General features: G+C 44.3%; 1 protein-coding gene across 4 annotated transcripts; it reads right to left on the reverse strand.

Annotated features, from left to right (window-relative positions):
* Positions 1-1,062: 1,062 nt before the first annotated feature.
* On the reverse strand, positions 1,063-10,216 carry VGlut (Vesicular glutamate transporter). Of its 4 annotated transcripts, none has more exons than XM_015181125.2 (9): positions 10,112-10,216; positions 9,158-9,374; positions 8,021-8,463; positions 4,879-5,209; positions 3,988-4,224; positions 2,198-2,848; positions 1,958-2,143; positions 1,683-1,898; positions 1,063-1,609 (listed from the first exon to the last, which is right to left on the reverse strand). In XM_015181125.2, the coding sequence occupies exons 3-9, from the start codon at positions 8,068-8,070 to the stop codon at positions 1,361-1,363; spliced, it is 1,920 nt and encodes a 639-aa protein (XP_015036611.2). In that variant the 5' UTR covers positions 8,071-8,463; positions 9,158-9,374; positions 10,112-10,216; the 3' UTR covers positions 1,063-1,360. The 4 variants fall into 4 exon arrangements, with proteins under 4 accessions (XP_015036611.2, XP_015036610.2, XP_015036609.2 ...); XM_015181124.2 differs by having other exon boundaries at positions 10,100-10,208; XM_015181123.2 differs by lacking the exon at positions 10,112-10,216 and adding an exon at positions 9,483-9,719.
* Positions 10,217-11,283: the final 1,067 nt, after the last annotated feature.

Here is an 11,283-nt window from a genome sequence, read left to right on the forward strand (position 1 = left end):
TTCATAAAAAATGCAATGCAGAACATTGAAAAATACATACATGTTTATTGATAAAGTTTTTTTCTGTGAATAAAGCCCAAAAAAACTCTTAAAAGTTTAATAATTTATATAAACAGTTTTAGGGTCGATTTCTTAGCGCCAAAATGGAGTCAAACATTTTTATGTAATTTATTTATGAAGTCATTTTTTTTTTGTAAAAAATTAAGTGATGTAAGAAATTGCCAACGGATTTGGTCTAAGTATATTTCAATTTTTAAACAAAAAAGTGCAGCTTTAAGAAAATTAAACGTTCTTTAAATGGTAAGAAAACTATAGTACGGCAGTTATGAAAGATAAGTCGCCAAAAAATGGTGTGACATCTAATATACTGTTTATTTGGACCATAAGAAATCGATCCTGTGTCTGTGCTAGTGTGTGACGAGTATGTGAAGACCAAGTCTGAGGTTATATGTGCGTACTGCTATCTACTCGAATATATATATATATATTTTAGTACCTACATCGTGCCTTGCTCATGTTTTCCAAATTCAAATGCATATACATGTGTGTTTATAAGTATGTAAGTTAAACAAACAATGAAACAATAACCATATATGAATATCGGATTAGTTAGTATGTACTATGGATATCATTCGTGCCGAACATCAACAATTGCTTAGTTTTTCTCTTGTATTTTAAGATTAAAATGTTCTCAGGCCTGGATACACACAGAGATAATATCGTCAACGGTAATAAAACTTGCAGTTTTCATATTTGCATAGTTAACAACAATTTGTAGCTATAATTAATTGTAGTAATATACATACATAATACATATATATCGGTTTATATATAGTAATATTCTTTGAGACCTGGTGCATGTCTGGATAATGCATGTAGTTTATGATATACACAAATGTTTCCTTTTCCTTTCCCTTTTGCTTTGTTTTTTTTCGGTTGGAGCTTGTAAATAGAAATTCGCGGAAGCGATGGTGCCTTAAGACCTATAGATCGTTACAGTTACAGTTACGGATCGAGAGTGCCTTCCAGTGTCGTTGAGTAACGGTATTGTTATGTAATGTCATGTATGCATATGTAGTTTCTCTGTTAGGTACATAGTTTCTTTGTGTTAGTGTGTGGCTTGTGGCGTTCCTTGCTGAAAATTCGATTGAACGTGTTTCCTTTATAGTACTTTACTCAGCTGCAGTGTCTCGTATTTATAACTACATATGTGACTAGCGACCCCAGTTCTTGGAATAAAACCGAACGTATAATGCGATAGAATAACTTTAACGACACACCAAGAACAAACGATAAACGGTAAACAATTTCCAACTACAACTAAGAGCTATGATATATATCAGTGACTAAAGTGATTCCTTTATTGCTGCTGGTAGGACTGCGGGTCGTACGGCGGCTGTCCTGGCTGTCCTAGCGGTCCCGGCTGGGGTTGTCCTTGCGTGTAGTCGTAGTTGTAGGCCACGTCGTCGTACGGCGGCGGGGCGGGTTCCTCGGCAATGGGTGCACTGGCGGCCATGGCAAATGGATTGTTGGCCACGTGCCCGGTGGCGCCATAGCTAATGGCACTTGATTGCTGCATTTGGCTCTGCTCATTGTACTCGGGTGCACCCTACACGGTAGAACAAGAGGTAGAACAAAAGCAGTCGGGGTTAGAGATCACTAGAGTCCTGCGTGCGACTTACGAATGAGGTCTCCTTCATGTAGTTGCCCATCATGCCTGCCTGGCTGGGATCCGTGTTGGTGATGGCTCCCGCCGGTGGGGCCCACACCTGCTGCTCCTCGGCCGGCGGCTCGGCCCAGGGCTGCAGCTCTCCAGAGGCGAAGATGCCGTAGAAAGTGCAGCCCACCAGATGAACACAGGCGGCCAGGGTGAACACAGTGGTCCAGCAGCCAGTGGGCTGCAACGATTCCCATATGTATAACCTGGATTATGTCAATTCTAGAGCGTGCTACTTACATTGGCCTGTATGAGGCCATCCAGTGCGTATGGCACTATGATCCCTGCCAGCGTGCCAATACCGTTCGAGAGACCCATTAAGATACTCGCATAGCGTGGAGCAATATCCAAATGGTTGACATTGTAGCCTGATATGGCAAACCCGCTGAAGGCCACGCCGCAAGTCAAGGCAAACATGGCTCCCGTCTGGAATCAATATCTTAGAACACAGCCGGAAAATCCAGAGCACCCATTACTCACCGCCGTCGAGGAATGTGCCACGAATAGGAAGAACAGGCCCTCCATCCCGAACCCGCCGCAGTTGAACAGCTTTCTCACATTCGTGGTGGACAGGATGCCATTCTTTCGCAGATGATCCGCCAGCATACCGCCGAACGGCACAATCGTTGTCATGATCAGATGCGGCAGGGATCCCACAAAGCCAGCCTCCTCCACCTTGAAGCCGAACTTGTGCTTGAGGAACGAGGATTGGAACAAGACCAGCAGGTAGAAGTTCCAGGATCGACAGAAGTTGGCCACTATGATGGCATAGACCGGCATCGAGTGCATTATTTCCCGCCAGGGCGTCGTCTTCAGCGATGGCATCGTCGGATGGGCGGACTCTCCCAGCGACTTTTCGATGTACTTCAGCTCGGGAATGCTGATGGCCGGATGCTTTCGCGGGTTCTCAAAGCACAGCCATATCCAGAACATGTACCAAATGATCCCAAACACCCCGTAGGCATAGAACGGCGCCTGATAGCCCACGGTATCGGCCAGCAGCCCGGACAGGGGCAGACCCACAACGACTCCAGCATAGGATCCCGAAAAGGCTAGGGTGGCCAAACGAGAGCGTTCCATGGGTGGCGCCCAGAACCGCCAGATGCCGTGACAGGCCGGATACGTTACACCCTAGGTAATTAAATAGGAAATAGATTTATTTGGATGTAAAGGCAAAGTTTTCTCAAGATAATAGACTGGCTAGGATAGAGTAAACGAAAACCAGTCTGATAGGACTTGGTCCATCTTTTGTATGAGACTCGAAAGTCAATGCACGGAATCGTCCATTGGAAATCGGCCTGCGTCATATAAAGTCTCGTTGTTTTGGAATTAGTTTATAGATTATACTTTCTTCGACACAACGCACTGTGTGGGGCCTCAGCCGAAAAGACGTGGTACTAATTTTACAGTTCTTTCAAAACAGAATTTTACGAATAGTTAAGGAAATATGAGCCTTCATCATGACCATTTTTTCAGTGAGCAACAATCTACTCATCTTAAAGAGAGAACTTAAAGTAAACCTTATTTTGTATGATAATACATTTGATCTTTTTTATCAATATTTAAAAAAAATTATCTGTTGTATCCTAAAGAAAAATCGATTTTGGGCTCTTATTTAACACGAACTTAAGTTTTATGAAAACTACACTATTTTTATACCCGATACTAAAAATAGTACAGGGATATATTCATTTTGTGGAGGATGTGGATGTGTGACACCACGAAGAGAGCGTTGTATATATATATGTACATAATTTATGCGATCGCAAAAGCTTTTTTCTGGGTGTTGTATATATTCTGGTAATATACAAATCAAAATAGTATAAAAATATCTATGTATATTCCTTCAAAAATTAATGATTTAGCAAGCTGAAATGTCCGAGTCCCACTGTACAACATTCTATTCGAAGAACTTCCCATAATATATAATAGTAAAAATAATGGTACAATAGTAGTACAAAAGCCTTTTCTCCCGTTCGTATCGTCAACAATCTTTCCTCAGCCACATCTCTAATTGAGTAACCAGAAAGAAAAATGATAGACTTCGGCACAAAGAAATCGCATTAAAATAAATTCTTTTGTTATTCTCCCTTTCTTCCACCCATATCCCCTCTTAAGGGCTTAGGACGTGTTTTCATTTCACATATGTATTTGCTTTATCATAGGGCAAAATCTAGACCCATCCCCGGACGAATCCCTCCCTTTTCGGAACGTCACGCAATCGTAATCCTTGGCTTTGATCTGTGGCAAAATCGAATCTGGTTACTTACCTCGAAGAGTCCTTGCAGCACGCGCACACCAATCACCACGTGGCCGTGCATCAGCGTCATGGCAAAGGGCACGAACAGATGCAGCGTTGCCGAGCTGACGATGGAGAGGCCGAATATCTTGTTGGCCGGAAACTTGGATGCAATGAAGCCGCCGGGAATCTGCGTCACCAGATAGCCCCAGAAGAAGGACGAGTCCACATGGCTCTCCACGGCAACCGTCCAGTTCATGAAAACCGTCTGCAACAACGCGAAAGAGACAAAATATGAACTATGAGCGGGAAAGCAGCATTCATTAAAAAGTGCCGCGGGCCTTTATTAACGAGCGTCAGGCCGGATGGCATACAGGGCACACAAGCTTGGCATTTCTCCCTGTGTGTGTGTGTGTGGGGGCGTGGCTTTTCCTGTATGACTTTTGAGTGATTTTGAGTATCCATCCACACACCCTAATTGACAGCAGCTTTTTGCTAAATGAAGCAAATTTACCTCTCATTCCCATAAATGTATTGTTTGGCATCTTTTATGTTGAAAATTCCACCATTTGATTACACTAAACCACAAAATTGTACTTTCTTTCCAGGCATACATTTAAAAATTTTGCCAGACGGTAAGTTTAAGATACAAAGTTTTTGGAAGCGACTGAAACGAGTAGCTCCATTCATTGGCTTTTCGGAATTTCAGTTCTTCAAAACTGGGTATCAACATCGAAATAAGAAGCATTCTAGACATTTTCAGAGATTTAATTTAATCAAAACTCTGCTCAAAGACCAGCCCCCAGTGCCACGACCAAACAGGTGGTCGGAGGCACAAAAATACTTACAGAAGTGTGGCCCAGAGTGATTTCGATGAATATGAAAGTATAGCTGCCCCTCAATTATTCCCAGCATTACTTACCCCGTTGTGCTCGCCCTTTAGCTTCGCCGCCGACATATTGCAGCGCATGCCGAAGGCGATCATGAAACCCACGCAGGCCATGGTGGCGATGGTGTAGCGGGCTGGCATGCATGGGCACTCCGCCTTGCAATACTTGTCGATCTTCCGGAGCGGCGGACGTTCTATCTCCTCAAACGAGGCGGGCGAGTCGGGCCGGTCGTCGTCGTCGTCGTAGGCGTGGCCGCCGCCGGGTCCGTGGCCCTCGCGCTCGCCGCCCTCCATCTCCTCGTACCCGCCGTGTCCGGTGTGGTAGCTCTGAGATATCTCGAACTTCTCCATGTTCGGCTTGAGGCTGCAAGAGGAAAAGGGCGTGCGAAAAGATGGACATAATTCATGCCAATTAGAACTGGAACAGGCCATATCAACAGGTCAGGAAGAGGGTGTGAAAAGACAAACATTCTCTGCTTGTTAGGGCAGCGGTTGACACCCTCCCCGATCAAGGTGGTTGTTCTGCGTCTCAGTCGCGTCCCCAAGGAATTCCATTGAATGTGGGAGTGGGGAAGGCATTGCCAGAGGGAGGCATGCCCCCTCAGTTTGAAAGAAATTCAATTTTATTAAGTGGTGATAGCTGGGCTGCGGACTCAAGTATTTAAAGTTGATTCGACCAGGTGACAATCTGAAATCGTATTTTCCGATTTGATTTCCCCGCCGAGACCTTTTGTGGGTCGCACACAGTTTAAACACCGTGCCAGGCCTTGTCGCTCACTGATTGATGGCAGTTGTTAGATGATATAGTGGTGGTCTAGCCCACCCTCCCATTAACACTGGTTAAGTGACACATCCAGAATGATAACCTCGGGATCTCCCCTCTCTATTGGCATTTTTCTCCATAGACAGACAAACTCCCGAGAAGTATGCTTTACAAACTAATAAGCAGGGACCAGCCAAAAACAAGCCACTACAATGGATAACTTTCTCGTCGTCGTCGTCGTCGCCGCCTGTCACATAACTCAACTGTCTGCCGCTAAAGCTACCCTCGTCTGGTCACGCAGGGCCGGGAAGCCCGCCCCACAGAGAGGCCGAGAAGTCCTTCCGACGTCTTGTGCGTTGACCGACTTTAAGGACGCCTCGGCCGACGCCAATTTTATGCGGCAATTTTTATCTGCCCTTTGAAAGGGAGAGCGCTGTGTAATGCCCGTCATTAGGTTTGTTATGTGCCGAAACGAAAGCTGTTTCGATTACCATTTTAGCGGCGGCTGATATTCAAAAGCCCTTCTAAGGTATGACAGAGACTATCTGGGAATCAGTTTAGGTCTTCCCAAGCCAAAAATCTTTGGAATTCCACAGCTGCTTCAATTTGCATTAATATTTTATTTAAATGGGTTATTTAAAAAACTTGTATAAATACCCAAGAGCTAAGGTCAGATTTAGAAAGATATTCTGTCTTAATCGAATTCTATCGAAAATCTACATTGTATACAATCATTCGACAACCAATCGACATTACTCTCTCCAGTTTCCCTGCCTCTATCGTTAGAGCATCCTGTCGTCGTCTATCCTTACGTACATATATCATTGACTTATTTTTTGCTGTCTCGCCAAAACTATCCATGGCGCTAAAGTTCTTCCAGCCACTTGTTTGGCGGGTTTGATTGTCAGTAAAAATGTTGTAGACTTTTTGGCGCCGCATAGATTACTGCTAACTGGCGCCGGAGACGAGAATGGGAGAGCGGAAAGCTGAAGGATTTTCAGCATTTGATGGAAACTCGCTTCTGACTTTAACTTGGCCACAAGTGCGCGCCCATTAAGCAGCCATTAGATAAAAATAGGGTAGATGTACACACTCGTACATACTCGTATAGAATTCTGTTTGCCTTGACAACTGAGATACTATGGTACTCGTGGTGCTAATGGTGGTGGAGGTCTTTGGGCGGGGGCACGTCAGCGACACGACCGCGTCTTCAATGACAATTCTAATTTCATTTTCGCTGGCAATGAGAAGGAACTCATTCAGCTTTCCCTTGCCTCTTGAGGCATTCCAATTTCTTCGCGCCGCGCGCGCCTCGAGTGCCCCTTGAGGGCTTCAGCCACAGATCCCGGCAACGGATGAATAAAACGCTCGTAAAAATCAATTTCATCTGCAGCCTTTCGTTGGCATGCAACACATTCCTTAATGAAAGCGACTCCACCTATTGTTCCAATTTCTAATTTGCGCCCAAGGTCCTTGAGAAATCAGTTATCCCGTCCTGGCGTGCCCATAAAATTGCATACCAACGCCTCACATGAATGAATGAATGAACGGCTGAATGGTGTGCGAGTGTTGGCCCAATATGCTTCACTACTTTATTGTATTCGAGGAGACCAAGGTGATGGAGTCATCGTCGCTGTCAACGGCTTCCGTGTGGGCACGTGCTGGCAACGTGCACGGAATTCCTGAGGCGCCGGTGAGCGGCCCGGCATGCCGAGGCGTTTGTTGTCACCGCTCCTGGAACTCTTGGAACTCTTGGTACTCCTGGAAAGTCGTCACTCCCCTTTAATGACTTGTTAAGCATGCCAATAATTTTACAACTTTCCGGGGGCAGACACGTGCCAAAGTTTCGCGACGCCGGCTAGTCGCCAGTATGCACCAATCCGAGAATATACCCGTATTGTATGCTGCGTTATCCCGGACTGCCAGGTCAAGTTCATCCAACCTCTACCGAGATCAGCGTTGCGTTAAATTAAATTCTTATTTTTTTGTTCTCCCTCTAAAGTCCATTTGATTGCAATCATATTTCATCGTCATCTTTCTACACTGGTCAACAAAAGTTAAGTGCCAGAACAAAATTTGTTCTTACTTTTTTCTGTATCTAATATATATTTTTTTTTATGAGAGAGTAAAAATTCTCGTTACGGGAACATTTTATACTACTATAAATAAAGTATATCATCCATTCCAATTCTTTTTCTAAATCTATCTGGTATACCTATCTAATCTTCAGAGTGTTACAAAATTCCATAGAAACGCTTAAGTTTGTACAGAATTCAATTCATTTTGTTCTAGAAATTCTCACCAAAAAAATTCTATATTAAACTGAAAATTGCCTTATCTTTTATAAGTACCACAACCCTGCTGTTTAGTGTCATATCATATCATATTCGATTCGATTCGTTCTGCACTCACCCGCCAAACACGCCCGATGCCTTCTCCTTAAACGCCGTCAAGCCCTTCATGGTGATGCTGTGGCAGTGGCCGAAACCTCCCGGCTCTCACTCTTGTTCTGACTCCGGTTATGGATCTCCCACTTGGCTCACTGTGGTGCCCGTGCCGTACCGTTCCTAGCGCAGCGAATGCTCTGCTCCGTTGACCGTTCCGTGGTTATCACTTGTGCGCATAAATATGCCCGTACTTTGCTTCCAACTTCACGGCGGCTTACCGTGCCGATGGGCGTGGCGAATTGGCTGGCGATTAATTTCTGTGAAGCCAGCAATAATTTTACGACTTAACTTTCGGCTAAAAAGGGGGGATTTTCACTTGGCCGCCATCTAATTTTGATTTTCCGCCGTATTGGCTAGTACGAAGATGCCGTGCTCAGCAGTGGGCTGTTACTTCTTCATTCACAGTGCCTGCAAAAGAGATTTGTACCAGTTATTAATTTGTTCGCCAATTTGTGTGCTGCTGCCGATAAGGAAAGCCCTGGCAGAGCTTCACCATTTTCCACATTTGTTGTAAGCTGCTTATGTTCATAAATTTATTTGTGTTTTTATGTGAGAGTGGGGCCAAGTGGTGGGAAGGTGATGTGGGGGTGGTGGTAAGCCGGAAAAGTATTTTGTTCGCATTTCTTGCTTTGATAGATATTTTGATTGCAATTTATGCTTCATTAAATGTGGGCCAGAAATTTGACAAAATTTTTTGGAACGAATCCTTTTCAAAAGGGTCTAGAAAGTGATAAAACTGATTGCATTAACATGAAATTGAGGGGCACATTGCTTGAAAATTATCTCAGGGACGTGAAGTCTCTTATATCTAAACCATTTGAGGAATTTCAAGAAATTAGGCCTTGCGTTTAGTTTAGATCAGTGTTCGGCAGAAAAAATAATGTTAATGTGGTGCCGACCAATTCAGGTTATTTATTTTTTCTCACAAATATGTAATAAAAATTTATCCTGTTCCAGGACACCTCTAGATAAAATAGTGTACACCTAGGTCCATTTTCTGGACATTCATTTTTGTAAGCTCATAACTCTTATCTGTGATCTCTGCTTTTTCCTCGGTATTTTCCCTCTGTACTCATGACCTTTCCGAATTCCGCCTACTTACATGCCACACGAGTGTTACGTAATCCATTTCGCCGCTGGTCGTGCTTATGTAATCGCCTCTTGTTCCACAGTCTCCGTTAGTCGCGTTTATGTTAAATGATTATTATTAGGCAACAAAACTGGTTGATTATTATAAACTATTTGTTGCGGTTGGTTATGATATCACAAATAAGGTACACAGATAACAGATTCTATAGCTTGACACTCAACACGATACGCTGCGAATGAAATGGAACGGAATGGAATGGAATGGAAAAATACAAGTAACGATTACATAACCGATTTGATTTTTGGGTTTAAGTTGTATCACTGGACTACATTCTCACATTTTCTAGCAACACACGCCCCGGGAAAAAATAATTGGGAGTAAAAACATTCAATAAACTAATTAAAAACTTAAAAAGTGGGACGACAACATTCAGACAGAGTTGACCACGAGACCGGCGGCAGGCTACGACGACGAGGATGATGGCGATCCGAATTCAACTCTGTCTGAAGACTGTGTGATAGGCAGGTCACATTCAGCGGCGTCGTAGACCTCGCAGAGGATCATACAAGGTCCCACGACCAGGACAGGTGGCGTGGGGGGACTTGGGATGGGTATGGCTGAGGGCTGTGGGCTGTGTGCTGGGTATATAAGCAGCTATCTCAGTCGCGTCCTGAACTGGAGGGTTGAATGACGGCAGAAGGGTAGGGGTATGGGGGAGGAGCGTAGTATATACACTGGAATTTTCCGACCACTGGAAACTGGAAGCGTGGGAACGCATGAAAAGAATTTTCCCTTTCAAGGGTATTACGAATGAGTTTTTCGGGGTCACCAAGGGGAAATTATTAACATTTGCGTATATTGCAGCAATCTGATTATCACTCAATAATTGCGTAGTATTATTCAGAATATTTTCACTATATATATATGCACACATTCCCCTCTCTCTTCACACACGGGGTTATATACCAGATGCAGCACTAACGCAGCTCCGAGCTCGCTTTGGCCTCAGCAGGACAACGCACGAAGTGAAACTAACATCATTCGCATTCGCCTTTCTTGTCTGCCCAGATGGATGCCCTGGTCCAGATTATGCTCTGGCAGAGCATAATCGACCCGCCCGTCTCGCTCGCTCCCACTGGCCTCCGTGTGGTGAAAAGCTCTCCGGCCGGGAGCTGCGCAGGCCCAGGAATGCGGACGGGCTGTGCCGGAATGCCGTACCCAGCATTGGTCGAGGGTTGCTGGCAACAGTAGCAAGCCGCGTCCTGACCGGGAGTCGGGGCGGACGAGCCACCTGGCTGGGCCAAACCAATCAGGAGCCGGGATTTCCCACCTCCAGTACATGGCCTGATGTGAGTGGGCGGCATGGGAATGCGTCGCGGGCTGGCATGCGAATCTCAGTCGTGCGTGAAATGCTATTATCATGTTGCCAGGCCATTTTCCATTATTTCCGTGCCCTGCCATATACTCGAGCATATACATTCTCCTCCTGTCTGGCGCTGGCTCCGGCTCCGGCTCTGGCTCTGGCTCTACTTCTCGGTCCCGTACACAAAATGTCAGCCATTTTGAATATTTTCCCTGTCTGCTCCGCTGGCTTGATTGCTCCAAACTCCAAACTCCAAACTCGAAGCTCGAAAAAGGAGCGATTTATGAATGAGCACCGCCGCAGCAAACTCATTGATGAGTGTCCAGTCTATCAAGGATTTGATAGATTTGATTTATACGTGAGACTTTAAAAATAAATGTTCTAAAGTGGTTGGACTTGTAGATGAGTTGATGTGCAAGAAATGGATATTCATTGACAGTTATTGACAGACGAGAATGATAGAAGCGACTGGAAAACAGTAATAATGCAACTATTCTAAAATCTTTATTCTTTAAAAATAACAAATATTTTTTTGTATTTCCCTTTTGAAACATTTATTAAAGTTCTGTGTCGAAATAATTTAAAACACTTGTGCCATTCTTCCTGAATAATTTATCTTCACGATGCGGAATAAATGAAAAGTTGTGGTAGGATCACCATTCAAAAAATAACTTTAGGGACATTATTTATTAGTCTCGGTAAATTATTCCTTCCTACCCACTACACTGTTTTAGCAAGGATACATTCAGGTTTCAATTAATTTCCAAATTATATT

This window comes from Drosophila pseudoobscura, chromosome 4 (genome assembly GCF_009870125.1).
Source record: "Drosophila pseudoobscura strain MV-25-SWS-2005 chromosome 4, UCI_Dpse_MV25, whole genome shotgun sequence".
NCBI lineage: Eukaryota > Metazoa > Arthropoda > Insecta > Diptera > Drosophilidae > Drosophila > Drosophila pseudoobscura.